This window comes from Oryctolagus cuniculus, chromosome 7 (assembly GCF_051225735.1).
Source record: "Oryctolagus cuniculus isolate XC-2025 breed Fujian yellow rabbit chromosome 7, ASM5122573v1, whole genome shotgun sequence".
In the NCBI taxonomy this organism is placed as follows: domain Eukaryota; kingdom Metazoa; phylum Chordata; class Mammalia; order Lagomorpha; family Leporidae; genus Oryctolagus; species Oryctolagus cuniculus.
The window spans coordinates 135,815,174-135,832,912 of NC_142873.1; the positions used below are offsets into that span (position 1 = coordinate 135,815,174).

The 17,739-nt window shown below is 58.1% G+C and overlaps 1 protein-coding gene across 4 annotated transcripts in view; it reads left to right on the forward strand.

Annotated features, from left to right (window-relative positions):
* EPHA10 (EPH receptor A10) overlaps positions 1-17,739 on the forward strand; it is a 48,866-nt gene that overhangs the window by 25,187 nt on the left and 5,940 nt on the right. For 3 of the 4 annotated variants that reach the window (XM_089299114.1, XM_051832033.3, XM_051832035.3), the window contains 11 exons: positions 2,199-2,332; positions 5,750-5,921; positions 9,827-9,935; positions 13,951-14,012; positions 14,110-14,235; positions 15,109-15,294; positions 15,692-15,753; positions 15,954-16,157; positions 16,404-16,553; positions 16,794-16,987; positions 17,554-17,709. In XM_089299114.1, coding sequence (XP_089155240.1) covers positions 2,199-2,332; positions 5,750-5,921; positions 9,827-9,935; positions 13,951-14,012; positions 14,110-14,235; positions 15,109-15,294; positions 15,692-15,753; positions 15,954-16,157; positions 16,404-16,553; positions 16,794-16,987; positions 17,554-17,709 — 1,555 coding nt within the window. The remainder of the gene's footprint in view (positions 1-2,198; positions 2,333-5,749; positions 5,922-9,826; positions 9,936-13,950; positions 14,013-14,109; positions 14,236-15,108; positions 15,295-15,691; positions 15,754-15,953; positions 16,158-16,403; positions 16,554-16,793; positions 16,988-17,553; positions 17,710-17,739) is intronic. The other variant, XM_051832034.3, reaches the window with a different exon arrangement.

Genomic DNA, 17,739 nt, shown 5'->3' on the forward strand with positions numbered 1-17,739 from the left:
TTTGAGAGTGAGAGAGAACTCTCCCATCTGCTGGATCACTCCCCATATGCTCTCAGAAGCTGGGCTGGGCCAGGCTGAAACCAGGAGCCAGGAGCCAGGAACTCTGGTGGGTCGCCTTGGGTGGCAGGAACCCTATCACTTGAGCCATCACCTGCCACCTCCCGGGGTCTGTGTTAACAGGAAGCTGGAGTCAGAAGCCAAAGCCAGGGACGGAATCCAGGTGTTCCAGTGTAAGATGTGGGTGTCTTAATGGCAAGACCAAATGCCTGCCCATTTTCATTTGAGTTACTTGGGTTTTTTTTTATTTTTTATTTTTTTTGACCGGCAGAGTGGACAGTGAGAGAGAGAGACAGAGAGAAAGGTCTTCCTTTGCCGTTGGTTCACCCTCCAATGGCCGCCGCGGCCGGTGCGCTGCAGCCGGCGCACCGCGCTGATCCGATGGCAGGAGCCAGGAGCCAGGTGCTTTTCCTGGTCTCCCATGGGGTGCAGGGCCCAAGCACCTGGGCCATCCTCCACTGCACTCCCTGGCCACAGCAGAGGGCTGGCCTGGAAGAGGGGCAACCGGGACAGAATCCGGCGCCCCGACCGGGACTAGAACCCGGTGTGCCGGCGCCGCTAGGCGGAGGATTAGCCTAGTGAGCCGCGGCGCCGGCTACTTGGGTTTTTTGTTATTGAGTTGTAGGAGTTCTTTATATACTCCAGATATTAACTCCTTAAATATATGGGGGGTAATTTTTTTTTCCTATCCTGTACCTTGCCTTTTCACTATGTTTATTGTTTCCTTTGCTGTGCTGAAGTTGTTAAGTTTGATGGAGTCCCATTTGTCTATTTTTGGTTTTGTTGCCTGTGCTTTGGGTGGCACATTCAAGAAACCATCGCCAAATCCAGTGGCACGAATCATTCCCTCTGTTTTCTTCTAGGAATTTTGCAATTCCAGGTCTGTTGTCTAGGTCTTTAATGCATTTTGGGTTTGATTTTTGTGTGCAGCATAAAGGGAGGGTCCAGGTTCATTCTTTTGCACATGGTGATGCAGCTCTCCCAGGGCCGCTTGGCGAAGAGGCTGTTGTTCCCCGCGTCGCATAGCTGTGGGACCCTGGCGGAAGTTCATGGGTCCCACTCGTGAGGACTTCTGACTTGGCTGTCCCGTGCCCTTGGTCTAGAGCTTTGGTTACTGTAGCTTTCCGGTTGTGCTCACCAGTCATGGTGCTTTGAGATTCCATATGAACTGTAGGATTTTTTTTTTCTACTTTCTGCACAGAATGCCATTGGGATTGTGATAGACACTGCTCTGAATTTACAGAGTGCTTTTGATAACGTGGTTATTTAACAATATGAGGCATCCTACGCCAGAAACACAGCATGTCCTTCAATTTATTTGTATTTTCTGTAATTTCTTTCAGCAGTATTTTCTAGTTTCAGAATACAAGCCTTTTGCCTCTTTGGTTAAGTTTATTTCTAAGTATTTTGTTCTTTTCGATGCTATTGTAAATGGGACCGTTTTCTTAATTTCCTTTTTGAATTGTTCATTGGCATTGTACAGACTCACAACTGATTTCTGTGCATTGGTTTTGTATCCTGCAACTTTACTGTGTTTATTAGTTCCAAAGTTTTTTTATGGGACTTATCTACAGATAAGATCCCATCATCTGTGAGCAGAGTTGAATTCGCTGCCTCCTTTCATGTCTTTTTCTGCTCTCACTGCGCTGGCTGGACCTGCTTGTACTAGCAGTAGAAGTGGCGAGAGTGGGCATCCCTGCCTGTGTCCCAATCTTGGAGGACAAGCTGCCAGCCTTTTGCCGCGGACTGTGACATCCACTGCGGGCTGTTCATGTATGGCCTGTATTACTTTGAGGATAAATTCCTTCTACTTCCAGTTTGTTGAGCATATTTCCACATTGACCAGACCGTGAGGAGAGTTAAGTCACTGGCCTCCCGTCCCCAAATCATAGAAAACGTAGACACAGCCTGGGGAACAAGAACCAGCCACTGTGAGGGCGGCTGGGGTGCAAGCCGTGGGCAGAGGAGGCTCTTACTGACCCCGCCCCAGGCCACACTCTGGTGCCCACAGCCCCGCCCACTTGGCCCTAACCCTGCCCACCCCCACCCCCCCGCCCTGCGCGTCCAGCTCCCGGCTGTTCTCCCTCCCCAGCCCCCCCGCAGTCTGTCCCGGTGAAGAACCCCACATTCTCTACTTTCAGCACCCTGGGAAGAAGATGAGATCCGTAGGGAGCGAGTGGAGCCCCAGAGCGTGTCCCTGTCGTGGCGGGAGCCCATCCCCGCGGGAGCCCCAGGGGCCAACGGCACGGAGTACGAGATCCGCTACTACGAGAAGGTCAGTGGAGTGTGGGGCCACCAGGAGCCGTCCCTTCCCCAAGCCCTCCTGCCAGCAGATGCCCTTCTTCCTGCTTCCCAGGCGTGCCCACCAGTCCTCCTCCCACAGGTGCACTCCAGTCTCTCCCCCCACATCTGCATCTCCACCCCCACCCCGGCTTACAGTTGACCAAGACCTGTCTTGTGGGTGCTGGGTCAGATCCCGCGTCTGAACCTTCCCCCTGCCCTTTGCACAGCCCTTCTCAGGAACCAGAACACAGAAACACCACACTGCTTCCCATTTTACCAAAGTGTGGGGCCTATTGCTAGGTGGTGTGGGGTGCTGGCAAGTGTTAACACCCAGTTCTCCCAACGGCAAGTGTTCAAGTTATTATTAGTCCTACGGATGCAAAGGGTGTGCCCTGGCATGCATTAAGTAACTGCAGTACTTTCAACTGTGAACTGCAGGTGGCTGATTGATTCCCACAGAATACTTACCCTGGTTTTTGCTAACCCCTTGAAGTCATTGTCAACCTATGGTTGCAGCTAAGCCATGGTTTGACAAATGAACCCATGATGCTCTTCTCCTCTAAATGTGATACATAGCCTCCTGTAGAGCTGCTTGTCACCCTGATGCAAGTGACATTCACGTAAGTGGCTCCTCTTTCAGTGTCAACCCTCTCTGTGTCACAAATACAGGCAGCCCCCAGTGACAGGGAGGACTGCTTTGCTGCATTAGGTAACTTTTTTCCCCAAGCAGTTGAACACAGTTATTTTAATTGTCTAAAGTGAAATCTCTGTTCAGAGTTCCGGCTAACTTTCTAACTCCCGGAAGTCTGTTTAGGGCTGTGATTGTTAGGAGGGGTTACAGGGAGAAGGAGGGAGTCAGCAGTCCCTGTGGGGTGGGTCACTTGGGTGCCCAGAGGATGCGGGCTGGGGGTGCCACTGGCTGAGATGGAGAACCACTGACTACGAAGAGCAGCGTGGGGTGAGGGGGTGGGCCTGGTTTTTTGCCCATGCAGCATTCACGGGACTCATGACACCCTGGTGGAAGATGGTCTGAAGCCAGGGAGAGGCCTGGGCTGCAGAGGGAAAGAGCTGAGGGCTTTGAGGGTGGACATGAAGCAGGATGCAGGGGAAGAGTAGCCAGGATGGGGCCCTGGGGGACCCTCTTGTTTAGGCAACAGCGAAAAAGGGACACTGGGAAAGAGCTAGGCATGCAGCAGAGGCTTAGAAAGGACTCTCTGACTGACGTCGGGATGAGAGCAAGGCCAAGAGTACAAGACTGAGCCGGCTGGGTGGCCCCAGCCCCTTCGGGAGTGTGTGTCTACTGGGCGTTCGGCCTATTGGTTAAGATGCCCGGGCCCTGTATTCGGTGCCTGGGTTCAATACCTGGCTCTGCTCCTTACTGCAGCTTCCTGCAAATGCAAATCCCAGAAGGCAGCAGCGATGCTCTCATCACCACACAGGTGTGCGGAGCGTCCACGCAGGAGGCCCACCTGCCTAGGCAACCACGGGAGGGACTCTAAATTCAGTAAGTCTGTAGCAGGCTAATTTGTTTTTTATCTGAAAGGTAGAGTTACAGAGAGACAGGGGGAGAGAGAGAGAGAAATAGAGAGAGATATCTTCCATCTGCTGGTTCATTCCCCAGATGGCTTCAACAGCTGGGACTGTGGCAGGCTGAAGCCAAGAGCTTCTTCCAGGTCTCCTAGGTGGGTAGCAGGGGCCCAAGCACTTGAGCCATCTTCCTCTGCTTTTCCCAGGCTGTTAGCAGGGAGCTGGATTGGAAGGGGAGCAGCTGGGACTTGGACCATTGCCCTTATGGGATTAGCAGGCTAATTTTTAAGTTGATAATTTTGTATGGCTTGCGAATGATGTTATAAATATCCAAATGGCCCTTGGCAGAAAAACTGCTCCCCACCCCCAGCTTAATCACTGGGCTCCTGCCACCCACAGGGAGACCTGTACTGAGTTCCCACCTCCCAGCTTCAGCCTCAGCCAGTTGCAGGTATTTGGGGGTATGATTCAGCAAAGAAGAGTCTCTCTCTCTCTCTCTCTCTCTCTCTCTCTCTCTCTCTCTTGCTGTCTATCTACCTCTCAAATAAATAAAAAGAATTTTAAAAGCTTTATTTATTTAGTTGAAAGGTAGAGTGACAGAGTGAAAGGGAGACACAGAAAAAGATCTTCCTCCTCTGGTTCACTCCCCAGCATGGCTGCAGCCAGCAACGCTGGGCCAGGGCAAGGCCAGGAGCCAGGAGCTCCCTCCTGATCTCCCACATGGGTGGCAGGGACCCAAGTATTCGGGCCACCATCTGCTGCCTTCCCAGATGCATTAGTAGGAAGCTGAACTGGAAGCGGGGCATCCGGGACTCAAGTGGCACTTCGATGTGGGATTACAGTGTTCTAAACAGTGACTTAACGCTCTGCACACAATGCCGGTCCCAAGGGGAAAACATTTTTTTAAAGAGGATAATGCAACAGGAGCTATATTTGAGGGGCTTCTGGAACTCCCATGGAGCCCACCAAGTGGAAGTATGACTGGTCACTAGGCCTGGACAGATGTCACACAATGCTTCTCATCTCAACTTCCCTCTGCACACCAGCCGGGGCCACTCTGCAGAGCGGCTTGCCCAAAGCACTTAGCTGCTGAGGCTGGCAGCCTTGCTCCTTCCTCCTCCCCACCCCAACCTACCCCCTCTCACAGGTCCTGTGGCCAGTGCTTTTCTTGTTTCAATACTGACATGCATGGAAGGGACAGTCTGACCCACCCAGCCCCGATTTCTGAATTCCGCATCTATACGGCTTTGGCCATAGGATGCCTGAAGTAGGGGGAGGGGTGCCCTTCTGGGGACTGGGCGCGTGGCAGGGGCTCTGATAAGGTCAGGGGGCGGGGCAGAGATGAAATCGTGGGAGGAGTATCTCCGGTGCAGAGGTGCTGGGGCCAAGTTGGGGCAGCTTGACCAGGATCACCAAGCAGGACCTGAAAGGCTTCAGGTGTCACCTTGACCCTTTCTTGGCCTCACCTATGAAAAAGGAGAGATAAATGCTGACTCCACCCAAGACCCAGCGCGTAGCTGCTTATCCAGGGGCGGTTTTTGTATCAGTGAAACAAAGCAAAACAAGCAGTTGTGTCTCAAGGGAAAGGAAAACCCTAGTGAGCCCTCAAGGGCAAGGCCCATTTTCTAGCATCTGCTCCATGCTACACAGAGGTGGGCTGTCCTCCACACGCAACGAGAGGTGGGACCCTGTGGTGGGGAGAGAGACAAGGGTCCTGTGGGAGAAATCTGGGGGTTGCCCCAGGATGATTGGGGTCAGGGCCCCCACCCAAGCCCATGCCCAGCTAAGGGTATTTCTGCTGCCTGCCTGCTCCTTCTCTCCCACCGTCCTCCTGGGGTTGGGTCTGGCCCTGGCCGGGATCGCACTTCTCTTCCCTCTCCAGGGTCAGAATGAGCAGACTTACTCCACGGTGAAGACAGGGGCGCCCGCGGTCACCGTCACCAACCTGAAGCCGGCTACCCGCTACGTTTTTCAGATCCGGGCGGCTTCCCCGGGGCCCTCCTGGGAGGCCCAGAGCTTCAACCCCAGCATTGAAGTGCAGACCCCTGGGGAAGGTGAGTGGCGTGTGCAAAGGGCCAGGGGACTGGGCGTGGGATGAGTAGAGGGGGAGAATTACGTGTGCAATGAGGGGAGCCTGCAGCACACCTGCAGCACATGAGCGCGTGTGGAATCCCCCAGCCCTTGCTCGCTCACTCACAGGAATTACCCCAGATCCCTGTGCTGCAGGAGCTGGCAGGTGCAGGCTCAGGGTCAGCTGTAACCCCCATCTCAGCCAAAGTCGGCCTCCCCCCGGGGCCCGTCCCCGGAACCTCTGCCACTTTGTCGGGAGGACGTCGCGGTCCCCTCTTGCGGTGACCTCCCATTCTCCTCCTCCCTCCCATTCTGCTTCTCCCTCTGCTGTGGGAGAGGCTCAAACTGGGACAGGGTGCCTTCCCCCACCAGGCCTCAGGGTTTGGAGCAACACAAGATCCTGCGGCTTTGGATGGGTGCATTGTAGGGTGCGGGGATTGTGTCTCCGTAAAGCTGCCATAAAAACAAAACAAAGCACAAGTTGAGCATAAGCGATCTGGGTCCTAAAACATCTCCAGCCTCTTCAGGGCTCCGTGTGGCTCCCCCCACCCTCCCCTCCCTCCCCTGCCCGCCCCCCCTTGGACGCCTGCAGAGCTCTCTCCTTTGCTGCTCCGCCTGCTGCTGACCCAGCCCTCAGGATCTCACCTCTATCTACCCGGAGCAGCTCATGAAAGTGTTTTCCCCAACAAAGGCAGCTCCCCCCTAAGAGGCATTCTGGCACCAGCTGTCAAGATAATACTTCTTCCCAACCTGCTACACGACTCTAATCCAAGATAGGAAGAGTTCTGAGCCCAAGGGGAGGTCGAGATAAAATGTTGAGGGAGTTTGAGTTCTGGGAAGGAAGACGGCACTTCTTGCTCCAATGCCTGTCTGTGCCGACCTGGGCCAGGTGCTGGGGAGAGGAGATTAGAGCTCTGTCTCAAAGGCCGGGGAAATTGTGAACAAGTGGAGGTGGGCAGGGAAGGCACTTGGGGTGGAGGAAGCCGGCTGCACAAAGGCTCATGGGGTTGGCAGGGTGGGTGTGGCGGGCGCAGGACCTGGGGCTGTGAGCTGAGCTGGGCTGAGAGGGTTCTTGTTAACTCGGTCCCTCTCTGTCAGGGACTGCTCTGTCCTCGGCCTCCCACTGGGGCGTGGCCCTGGCTGTGGGGTGGGTAATGGTTCACCTAACCTGAAGGACACTTTTTTCAGTGAATTGTGACCCCCAAATCAGAATTTTTAAGAAAGATTTGTTAATTTATTTACATGAAAGGCAGAGCGACAATGAGGGGGAGAAAGAGAGAGAGAGAGAGAGAGAGAGATCGAGCGATCTTCCATCTGCTGTTTCACTTCTCAAATGCCTGCAACACTTAGGGCTGGGCCAGGCCAACACCAGAAGACAGGAACTCTACCTTGGCCTCCTACATGGGTAACAGTACCTAAGCACTTGGGCGATTCTCAGGCACATTAGCAAGAAGCTGGATTGGAAGCAGGGTACCTGGGACGTGAACTGGCACTCTGATATGGGATGCCACACTGTCTTTTAAAATAATTTTATCTATGTATGTATTTATTTTCATTTTCTTGGAAAAGCAGAGAGAGAGAGAGATACCTTCCATCTGCTGGTTTACTCCCCAAATGCCCACAACAGCAAGGGCTGGACTAGGCCAAAACCAGGAGCTGAGAACTCAATCCATGTCTCCCACGTGGGTGGCAGGAAGCTGAGTGAGCCGTGCCCTGCTGCCCTCCAGGGTGGTATTAACAGAGAGCTGGGATCAGAAGCAGAGAGGAGGCTCACCCTGGCACTCAGTATGAGATGCAGGCATCCCAAGCAGGACCTTACGCATGTGCGGAATGCCCGCCTCCCCCACTCACATCGGAAAGCGTGCTCTACCACTGTGTTCATCATCTCTCGCCGTGCAACAAACTAGCCCAACACTTAGCAGTGAAAACAACCAGTGTGCATTATCTCATGGTTTCTGTGGGTCAGGAATGTGGGCCCCATGTGCTGGGTGCGTTGGCTCCTGGTCTCTTCCCAGGCTGCAGTTGAGGGGGCCGGAGGCAGCTCAGGGCTTGACTGGGAGAGAACCTTCCCTCCTCCCTACCCAGGCTCTGGCTGGCTGCTGCAGGCGCCCTGCTGTTCCTTGCCCCGTGGGCCTGCTCCACACAGCAGCTGGATTCTTGCAGACTGGGAGCTAGTGAGAGAGCCAGAGGGCACCCGTGGCAGAAGCCACACTGTCCTGTAACCTGATCTTGGAAATGACATCCCGTCACTTTTGCCATATTTGAATTGTGAAAAGTGAGTGAACCCACCAGATCCAGCCCGTGTGGCTAGGGAATGAGTAGCAGGGAGTGGGGGGCCCAGGCGTCTTTGTCTCTTTCTCTATCTCCATCTACACAGAAGCCCCATTTCCAATAGTGCTGACAGCTCCGCTCCCCTTCTGCCCCTGGCCAGACCCTGGGCCTTGTTCATCCCTGCAACCCTGGGCTCTGAAGCCCCCTCTTGGGCCCTAGCTTTGTTGACCTTTAACTCCTCCTTCTTCTTCCGTCTCTGTCACTGGCTCTGCTTCGTCCCTCTCCGATTCTTGGGCTGCTTGGCCCCACATCATCTCTACCCAGCCACAGGTTATTCCGCCGGGAAAGCTCCCAGCTCTGCTACCCTCATGCCCTGCACCGGCCCTGCTGGTCCCCTGCTGGGGCCGTCGCCCTCCTGTCCCACACGTGCTGAGACTGCCTGCACAGGTGCAATTTTCCCATCTCAGTTCAGTCTCAAGACGGCTCTGGTTCGTCCCCGTCCAAAGCTTCACCTGTCTCAGGCACCTCGCCCCGCCCGCACTCCCAGCTCAGCACACGCCTTCATTCCTTTTCTCCTCTTGCAGGAGCTCTGTCTGCAGCCGCTGGCTCCCTGGAACCCTCAGGATGAGGTTCATCCTGAGTCTGGCACTCCCAGTTCCTGGCATCCTCCCGCCCTCCAGCTTCACCCCGCGCCACTCTGCCCGCATGCAGTCTGTTCTGCAGCCACATGGGCTGACCTGCCATTTTCCTTCCCAGCAGGTGCATCTGAGCCGCCTCGGAAGCCTTTTCAACCTGCAGGCGCAGTGTGGATGACACGGCTTCCAGGAAGCCTTCTCGCTGGTTTTGGGAAGCAATTACCGTGCTTCGGCCCAGCCTCGGCTTCTTTGTTGTTGTTGTTCTATAGCCTGGATTTTTTGTTTTTCTTCCCCAGCTTCCTGCTCTTTGCACTCCTTCAGGACAGGGACTCCCGTCCATTCACACGGTGTTCCCAGGGATGGATGGACCAAAGGATGGGCTGAGGGAGTGGGCTCTGGGGCCCTCTCTTGGGGAAATGGTTCAGAGCGGAGACTTGGGAGTCCGGGAGAGGCGTTTGGAGTCAGATTCCAGTCTTAGGGGCTCACCACTTATTAGCTATGTGACCTTGGGCAGATCATATAACTCTTTCCAGTCTCTGCCTGAAAATGGAGACAGCCACAAGCCACATCCTACTGGACTGTCTTGATGATGAAGCACGCAGCACGGTGTCTTGAGTGGATTAAATGTGCATGTAATGGTAGCTCCTCTTACTGCAGACCACCACCCCCCCAACCCCGAGCCCCTGTCAATCTCCGCTTACCCGTTGGAAAGGCAGTAGGGAGGCCCGCCCCTGCCTGCCTGTACCCCTCTGCTCCCTCGGAACTGGGGTGCCCGGAAAGTGCCCTGTCCTGGGAGCAGAGGAAGCGCTTGGACTCCCAGTGCCACTTTGGTCAGTGGGGCTGCTGCTGCTGGGGGCAGCAATGGGTGCAGAGAAGCCGAGGGAATCCTGCCACGGGGTGAGGATAGGGGTCTGTTGTGGGGCTTGCCCACGAGCCTGGTCCTCTGCCTTCCTCAGCCTCATGGTTTCTCCCCCCACCCCCAGTTGCCTCAGGGCCCAGGGACCAGAGCCCAGCAGTTGTTGTCACCGTGGTGACCATCTCAGCCCTCCTTGTCCTGGGCTCCGTGATGAGCGTGCTGGCCGTTTGGAGGAGGTAGGTGGCTGGTCCCAGCCTGGGTTTGGGGACTGGGGTGGGGGGAGTCCTACTCCTGTGCACATTAACGTGCTCCCAGGCACCTGTGTCTGCACCTGCTCTGCACACACAGCACACTGCTCCATGGATCTGGGCACAGAGGGTCCCGGCCCCTCCCCCTCTGCTCCTGCAGCAGCCAGCCCTGCAGCTGGCTCAGCCACTCTGGGATAAAAGGGATTTAGCTCCTTAACTCATTAAATGTCAGAAGGCATCACTGGGGGTGGGATCGAGCTCCGGCTGCTCTGGTGCGATTAGGATTCTCCCGAGCACGGAGGCCCCCCAGCCCCTGCCCTCAGGGGATCTTGAGGCCCTTAAACACGGGCAAAGGGAAGAAAGGCAGGTTGTGTGAGTGTGCATGTGTGTGTGTTGGGCAGGGAGGGAGATTCATAAACCAGAACCCCCACCCTCACCCCTACCCCCACCCCAGCAGAAGGCAGCTTGTAGGAGAAAAGGCAGAGAGGAGCTGTCGCGTGGTGCTTGTGTCGGGGCGAATATGGGCGAGAGAAGGTTCCAGTTCTTTCACACGCAGCAGAGGCCCCGTGGCATCTCTCTCTCCTCCCGTGCAGAGGCAGCCAGGGGCAGCAGGCCGGGGCTGAGCTCAGCAGACTGGGGAGGGCGGAAGGCTGCCTGAGCTGGGCTGGAGCAGGGAAGCGGAGGGGAGAAATGGCTGGGTGGGGACCCGCAGCCCAGCACGGCCGACTGTGGGCTGGAGGCAGCACGAGCTTGGGTCTGGCCTTGGCTTGTTGCTGGGCCCCCACCGGGGCTTTGAAAGTGACCAAGGAGGAGAGGACACGGTCCCGCCAGTCTGGGAGCCGGCTCTGCCTGGACCAGGGGAGTCAGGATGGCGGGACCGGGGGAGGGAGAGGAAAAGGGGATGGCCGGAAGCTGCCGTGTCTAGTCTTGGCTTTGAGCAAGGGGCTGTGGGAGGCAGAGGAGGAAAGGAGGAGAAGCGAGCAGGGAGCACTTCCTCGGGGCAGAGGCTCTGCAGGACAGGGCACGGGAGCAGGCAGAGTGAGCTGGCGCTGGGTTCCGACTTGCTCACTGCTGAGCTGCCCCCTATCCCCGCTCCATGTATCTGCACCATTCACGCTGGGCCATGGTTCCCTCGCATCCCACTCCCCCGTCTGTCCTGTGCGCTTGCTGCTCACTAGGTCCCATGGTCCCATGGAAGCATCTGCTTCTCTCTCTCTCTCTCTCTCTCTTTTTTTTTTTTTTTTTTTTTTTTACAGGCAGAGTGGACAGTGAGAGAGAGAGACAGAGAAAGGTCTTCCTTTTGCCGTTGGTTCACCCTCCAATGGCTGCCATGGCCGGCGCACTGCGGCCGGCGCACCGTGCTGATCCAATGGCAGGAACCAGGTACTTATCCTGGTCTCCCATGGGGTGCAGGGCCCAAGCACTTGGGCCATCCTCCACTGCACTCCCTGGCCACAGCAGAGAGCTGGCCTGGAAGAGGGGCAACCGGGACAGAATCCGGCACCCCGACCGGGACTAGAACCTGGTGTGCCGGCGCTGCAAGGTAGAGGATTAGCCTAGTGAGCCGTGGCGCCAGCCCTCTCTCTCTCTCTCTTTAAAAATGATTTTATTTACTTATTTGAAAACAGAAAAGAGCGAGAGAATGACAGACACCTTCCATCCACATGTTCACTCCCTAAATACTCACAGCAGCTGGGGCTGGGCCAGGCTAAAGCCAGCAGCCAGGAACTCCATCCGGGTCTCACATATGGGTAGCAAAGACCTAAGTACTTAGGCCCCTATCTGCTGCCTTTCCAGGTGCATTAGCAGGGAGTGGGACAGGAAGTGGAGCACCTAGGACGCAAACCAGCACTCTGTTAAGGGATGGCGGTGTTACAAGCAGTGGCTTAGTGCCCCGTGCCACGATGCCCGGCCCTGACTCTCTTTTAACCACGCACCTTCTGTCGCTCCTCCATCCACTCAGCCTTACCCCTTCATCTGCACCCGTCTCTCCGGGAGGCTCCCCCTCACCCACAGAAGTCCTGACACCTCCTGGGCAATTTCAGTGGCCACTGGACAGCCGGTCCCAGCCCTTGCCTCTTGGTTCTCTGACTCCCGTATTTGCAAGGACTTCTCTCCTGTCCCGCCTCCCTTCCTGGCCATCCTTCTGGGCTGCCCCACCCCCACAACTGTCACCCAGCTGTGCTCACTGTCCTCTGGCAGGAACAGCTTTTGCACCTCAACTTCTCACCATGCAGTCCACAAGCAAACCTGCCCGCCTTGCACCCATCTTCCTCCTTGTCTCAGAGGGGGTGCCCTCCCCTAGCCGGGACAGTCCCTTTACCTAGGACTGAGCCCCACCCCTTCTTGCTGCCTTAGGAACCCATTACTACTCACAAGGTCGCCTTCTCTGGCACAGGATCGCTCACAGGAAGCTCTTTGCTGCAATGGTGCTGTCCCGCAGGCCGTCTTTATCCCGATTTTATTAAAGAGAAAGCTGAGCCGCCAAGTCCCACTGCTATTGAGTGGAGGGTCTCGGACGCAAGGTGCTGCAGGAAACTGCGGCAGGACACAGCGGCTCTCTGCCCTTCCCACCGCTGTCTAGATGGGAGTGTGTCTCTGTGTTTGCAAACTGCCCCTGCACCACCAGCCCTCTCCTCTCTACTTTCTCCTCCCTGTCCCGGGGACATGGCATAGCCTCGGTTCCCTTTCTGCTTGGTCTCTCCCCCATGGCCGCCTTGTCTTCCACCCAACTTCTCAAGGTGGAGTCGTCTTCCCAGTGCCTCTTCCCCACCTCCTCCCCCTGGGCCATGCTCTGTCCTCAGAGCAGTCCTCTCTTCCAGGCTCCAGATACACCCACATCCCCATGCATACCCACACCACACAGCCACGCCCCCATGCACACCCACACCACACACACTCCCCATGCACACCCACACATCCCCCCACACCACATACAGCCACACCCCTGATGCACACCCACACCACACACACTCCCCATGCACACCCACACACCCATGCACACCCACACATTCCCCCACACCACATACAGTGACACCCATACTACACAGCCACACCCACATGCATACCCCATACACAGCCATATTTCCATGCACATGCACACATCCCCCCACACTCCCTATGTACACACCCATGCACACCCACACCACACACACTCCCCACACAGCCATACCCCCATGCATATCCACATATTCCCCCGCACACATACACACCCTGCATCCAGCCACATCCCCCATGCACACCCACAGCACAGACACATCCCCCTGCACACCTACACCCCCCACATCCACACCACACACACATCCCCCATGCACACACCACACAGCCACACCCACACCTGTACCCCAGACACACTCCCAAACACGCACAGTCCATACCATCCAACTCCCTGCTCATCGACTCTTCCTCACAGTCTGACCATGAACTTGTCTCCCTGACACCCATGAACTCTGCCGGACAGAGTTCTCCAGCAGTCTCCAAGCGCGGTGGGGCCCTGTCTCTCACAGCCACGGGGGCCTCGCCCTCCTCTGCTTCCAGAATAGAAACCAAAGGGGCCCCAAAGGCCAGCCTGTGTCTCTGTTGCCCACGGCGGCCTCTGTGTCGGGAATCTGCCCTTGATGGCCGGCGCGGTCAGTTAAGTGTCCAGGAGCCAGGGCTCCTCCCCCCTGCTCGGACCCAGGGGGCTCGCATTGAGCCTCTCTTCATGCCCTGCCACCTACTGCAGGCTGGTGGGGGGCAGCTTGGCACTCCAAGTCAGGGGTGTGGACCCTGGAGCTTTGTCAGCGTGTTTGCAAGCATGACCAGGAGGAATGTGGGGAGGGGGACTGTTTGGTGTGTGGGATCTGGGACGCGGGGTCGCACCCGGCCCTGGCGAGGAGGTTGCCAAGTTGCAGGACCAGAAGACCCCTCCCTGGGAGGAAAGGCTCTTTTTCTGACGAGCTGGTGAACCGGGAGAGTGGGGGAGGGGCAGCTCTGAAAGTGCCTCCGGCCCTGTTCCCCGCAGGCCCTGCAGCTCCGGCAAAGGCGGCGCCGACGCCCACGATGAGGAGGAGCTGTACTTCCACTGTGAGTTGTGGGCGCCGGGCCCCTGGTCTCGCCTTTGCCCACCCCAGCGGGCCAAAGGTCCCTTTCCTCAGGCCCATCTCTCTCCTTGCGCTCCCAGTCAAAGTCCCGACACGTCGCACGTTCCTGGATCCCCAGAGCTGCGGGGACCCGCTGCAGGCGGTGCATCTGTTCGCCAAGGAGCTGGATGCGAACAGCGTCACGCTGGAGCGGAGCCTCGGAGCAGGCAAGCTGCACAGCCGGGAAGTGGGTCCCGGCCCCGCCCCCTCGGAGGCCCCGCCCCCTCTGAAAAGCCCCGCCTGCTCTCAAAACTTGGCGTCCACTCCCTGGCCGCGCCTGCCTCCACCCACGTCCCTACCCTACCACTGGAACCCCCTTACCGCCCCCAGATGTTAGGGAAGGGGGTGTCAGAGGGGGCTGTGGTTTTGTCTTGCGCCCCTCTCCTGGTCCCCAAGGTGGCTCTGACACCTCTCTCCCCCCAAGACCCTTTCAGGGCCGGCCTCCGGAAGCTTGGTCCCAGACGGCCCTGGAGCAGTGGGGAGGGGCCTTTGCAAGCTGGGGTCTCATCCTGGCGCGTGACCAGGGCTGTGCCGCTCTTGTGCCAGCCTGTTTCTTGTCTGTAACAGGGGCTTGACTCTGTCTCAGATGGGCCGATGTGGGAGGTGGGGGGAGGCGGCTCCCAGCCTCAGCGTGGGCCTGGCTCCTAGGACAGCCTCTGCTCCTCTTTCTCCCTGGGCACAAGCCCTCAGCAGACGTCCCCAGACTCACTGGACGGATGCTGGGCAGGATGGGAGTCGTGGTCACTCCCCCGGGGGCCAATGGCCTTTGATGTGCTGGCACACACGACGTCCTCACGTAGAGGCTTGGAAACCCTTGGAGAGGCAGACGGAGAAGAATCCTCACTTTTCAGAAGAGAGAGAGAATGGGCCCGATAGGGAGCCTGAGGCCACGCTGCTGGGCCTCGCTCTACCGGGATTCGAACTCAGGAACTCAGTCCAGGCCAGAAGCGGCCATGACCCACCGAGTGCCTTTCCCTGGGCTCAGCCCGTCCATTGGGTGGTGGCCTCCAGCGGGGCTCTGAGGTGTTGTCTCCCCACAGGGCGGTTTGGGGAGCTGTGCTGTGGCTGCCTGCAGCTGCCGGGCCGCCAGGCGCTGCCTGTGGCCGTGCACACGCTGAGGGAAGGCAGCTCAGACTCGCAGCGGCTCAGCTTCCTGGCAGAGGCCCTCACACTGGGCCAGTTCGACCACAGCCACATCGTGCGGCTGGAGGGCGTTGTCACGCGGGGTAGGCACAGCCCCGGGGGGGTGGGAGGTGGGGTGCCGTGGGTCGGGGCCTCGCCAGGACTGAGCTTGCTCTCGGTAGCTCAGGGCAGCTCCCTCTCTGAAACGACCACTGTGACCCCGAGTGACCCTTCTGACGTGTAGTGACACTTTGACCTTGGGTCAACCACTTTGACCTTGGGTGTAGCTCCTGCTCTTTGCCTTTATCCCCTACGGAGGCCTCTGGTTCTGGGCTGTGGCCCAGGGAGGCCACTGGGTGGGCAGGAGGGTGGCAAGGTTAGGGAGCATGGCTTTGGTTCTGGCTCTCTTGGCCGAGTTGGGGGCCCCTGTAGGGGGGAATGTGTGTGCCTCAGGGTAGGGTGGGCGACTTAGCATGTGTGTGTCCCCATCCCCACGCACAGGAAGTCCCTTGATGATTGTCACCGAGTACATGAGCCACGGGGCCCTGGATGACTTCCTCAGGGTGAGTGGCCTGGGACCTGGGGGTCCTGTTGGCCGCCTTTTTCTTGTCCCCAGCATGTCTCTTAGGAGGGGCTTGCAATTGGTGTCATGCACACTGCCAGCCTGGCCTGGTCGGCACAGAGCCAACTGAAGTCCAGAGTGGCTTCCCTGGGGTCACAGCCCCACAGACACAGCCCGGGCCTCGGTCTCCCCTCTCTGCAGCAGCACGAGGGGCAGCTGGTGGCAGGGCAGCTGATGGGGTTGCTGCCAGGCCTGGCGTCAGCCATGAAGTATCTGTCGGAGATGGGCTACGTTCACCGGGGCCTGGCGGCCCGCCGCGTGCTGGTCAGCCCCGGCCTCCTGTGTAAGATCTCCGGCTTCGGGCGGGGTCCCCGGGACCGAGCGGAGGCTGTGTACACCACCATGGTGAGGGCGCCCTCCCTGCCAAGTCCAGCTGTCCCCACGAAGCTCCCTGGAGTCCCCACCTCCCCCTACCCTTCCCTGCTGTCAGGGTTGCCCCCCAACCCCACACAGCTGGTCCCCAATCCTTGTCAGAGTGGACACCGCCCAGAGGTCGGCCGTGTGCCCTCCCGGGGTGAAGCTGGGAGTCAGGGTGCCGGGAGGATGGGGGTGCCTCACTTCCTCTCTGCCCTGCTCTCCTGCCCTGCGCAGAGTGGCCGGAGCCCGGCGCTGTGGGCCGCCCCCGAGACGCTCCAGTTCGGCCACTTCAGCTCTGCCAGTGACGTGTGGAGCTTCGGTGTCGTCATGTGGGAGGTGATGGCCTTTGGGGAGCGACCCTACTGGGACATGTCTGGCCAAGACGTGAGTGCCCTATGGCTCCTGTCCTTGCCTTCTGGTCCCCTTACCCTCCGACCTTGGGCCCCAGCTCACTGCCCTCTGCCTATGGACCCTTGACCTCCTCTTCTCTTTATTTCTGGTCCTCCCTGGCCACACCCAGTATCCTCTCCACCATAGTGTGTGTGTGTGTGTGTGTGTGTGTGTGTCTGTGTGCGTGTGTTGGGGAGACTGAAGCTTCCGGTCTGCTCCCTGCCCTCGGCCCAGGTGATCAAGGCTGTGGAGGATGGCTTCCGGCTGCCACCCCCCAGGAACTGCCCCTCTGCACTGCACCGACTCATGCTTGACTGCTGGCAGAAGGACCCCGGGGAGCGGCCCAGGTTCTCCCAGATCCATAGCCTCCTGAGCAGAATGGGGCAGGACCCTGAACCCCCAAAGGGTGCTGCGGCCCCCTGTGCCAGGTACCTTCCCTTCTCTCCCCAGCCCGGTGGGCTAGATTGTGTCCCAGGTACAGCTGCCCCACTGGCCCCCCTCAGCCACCCAGGTGCCCCTGCCTCAGCTCACCCCCCCCCCCCCCACGTGCCGCAGTCACTTCTGGTCCTGGACCCTGCCCCTGTTCCCAGCATCGTGAATGCTGCCTGGGTGAACACGTGTGGCAGGGGTCCTAACACTTCAGTTCCTAACACTTTGGCCCTAACACTTGGTTGGAACTTTAGTTCCCATAAAGAAAAGAGGCGACATGAGTATTCTTTGCTGCAACTCTGGGTCACCCTGCAGCCTGTCCCTGGTTTTTCCACCCTCCGACTATTCCCGGTACCCCTGTGCCTTCCACTGGCTCAGCTTCCCAACCACCCGGTTACCCTGCGGCCTCACCCTTCCCGGGAATGCATGGCCCCCACAGGAGCCCAATCAATCCTTGCTCCATTTGCTTCCCTGCCCTTTCTGGGCTGGCCTCCCCTCTAGGGAGCAGCAAGGTATGGACACCAGACCCTAGCCATGGACTGACCACAGCTCCTCCCACCTCCAGGCCTCCCACCCCCTTGGCCGACCGTGCCTTCTCCACCTTCCCCTCCTTCGGCTCCGTGGGTGCGTGGCTGGAGGCCCTGGACCTGTGCCGTTACAAGGACAGCTTCACTGCCGCTGGCTACGGGAGCCTGGAGGCCGTGGCCGAGATGACTGCCCAGTGAGTCTAAGGAACCAGGGTCAAGGCCAG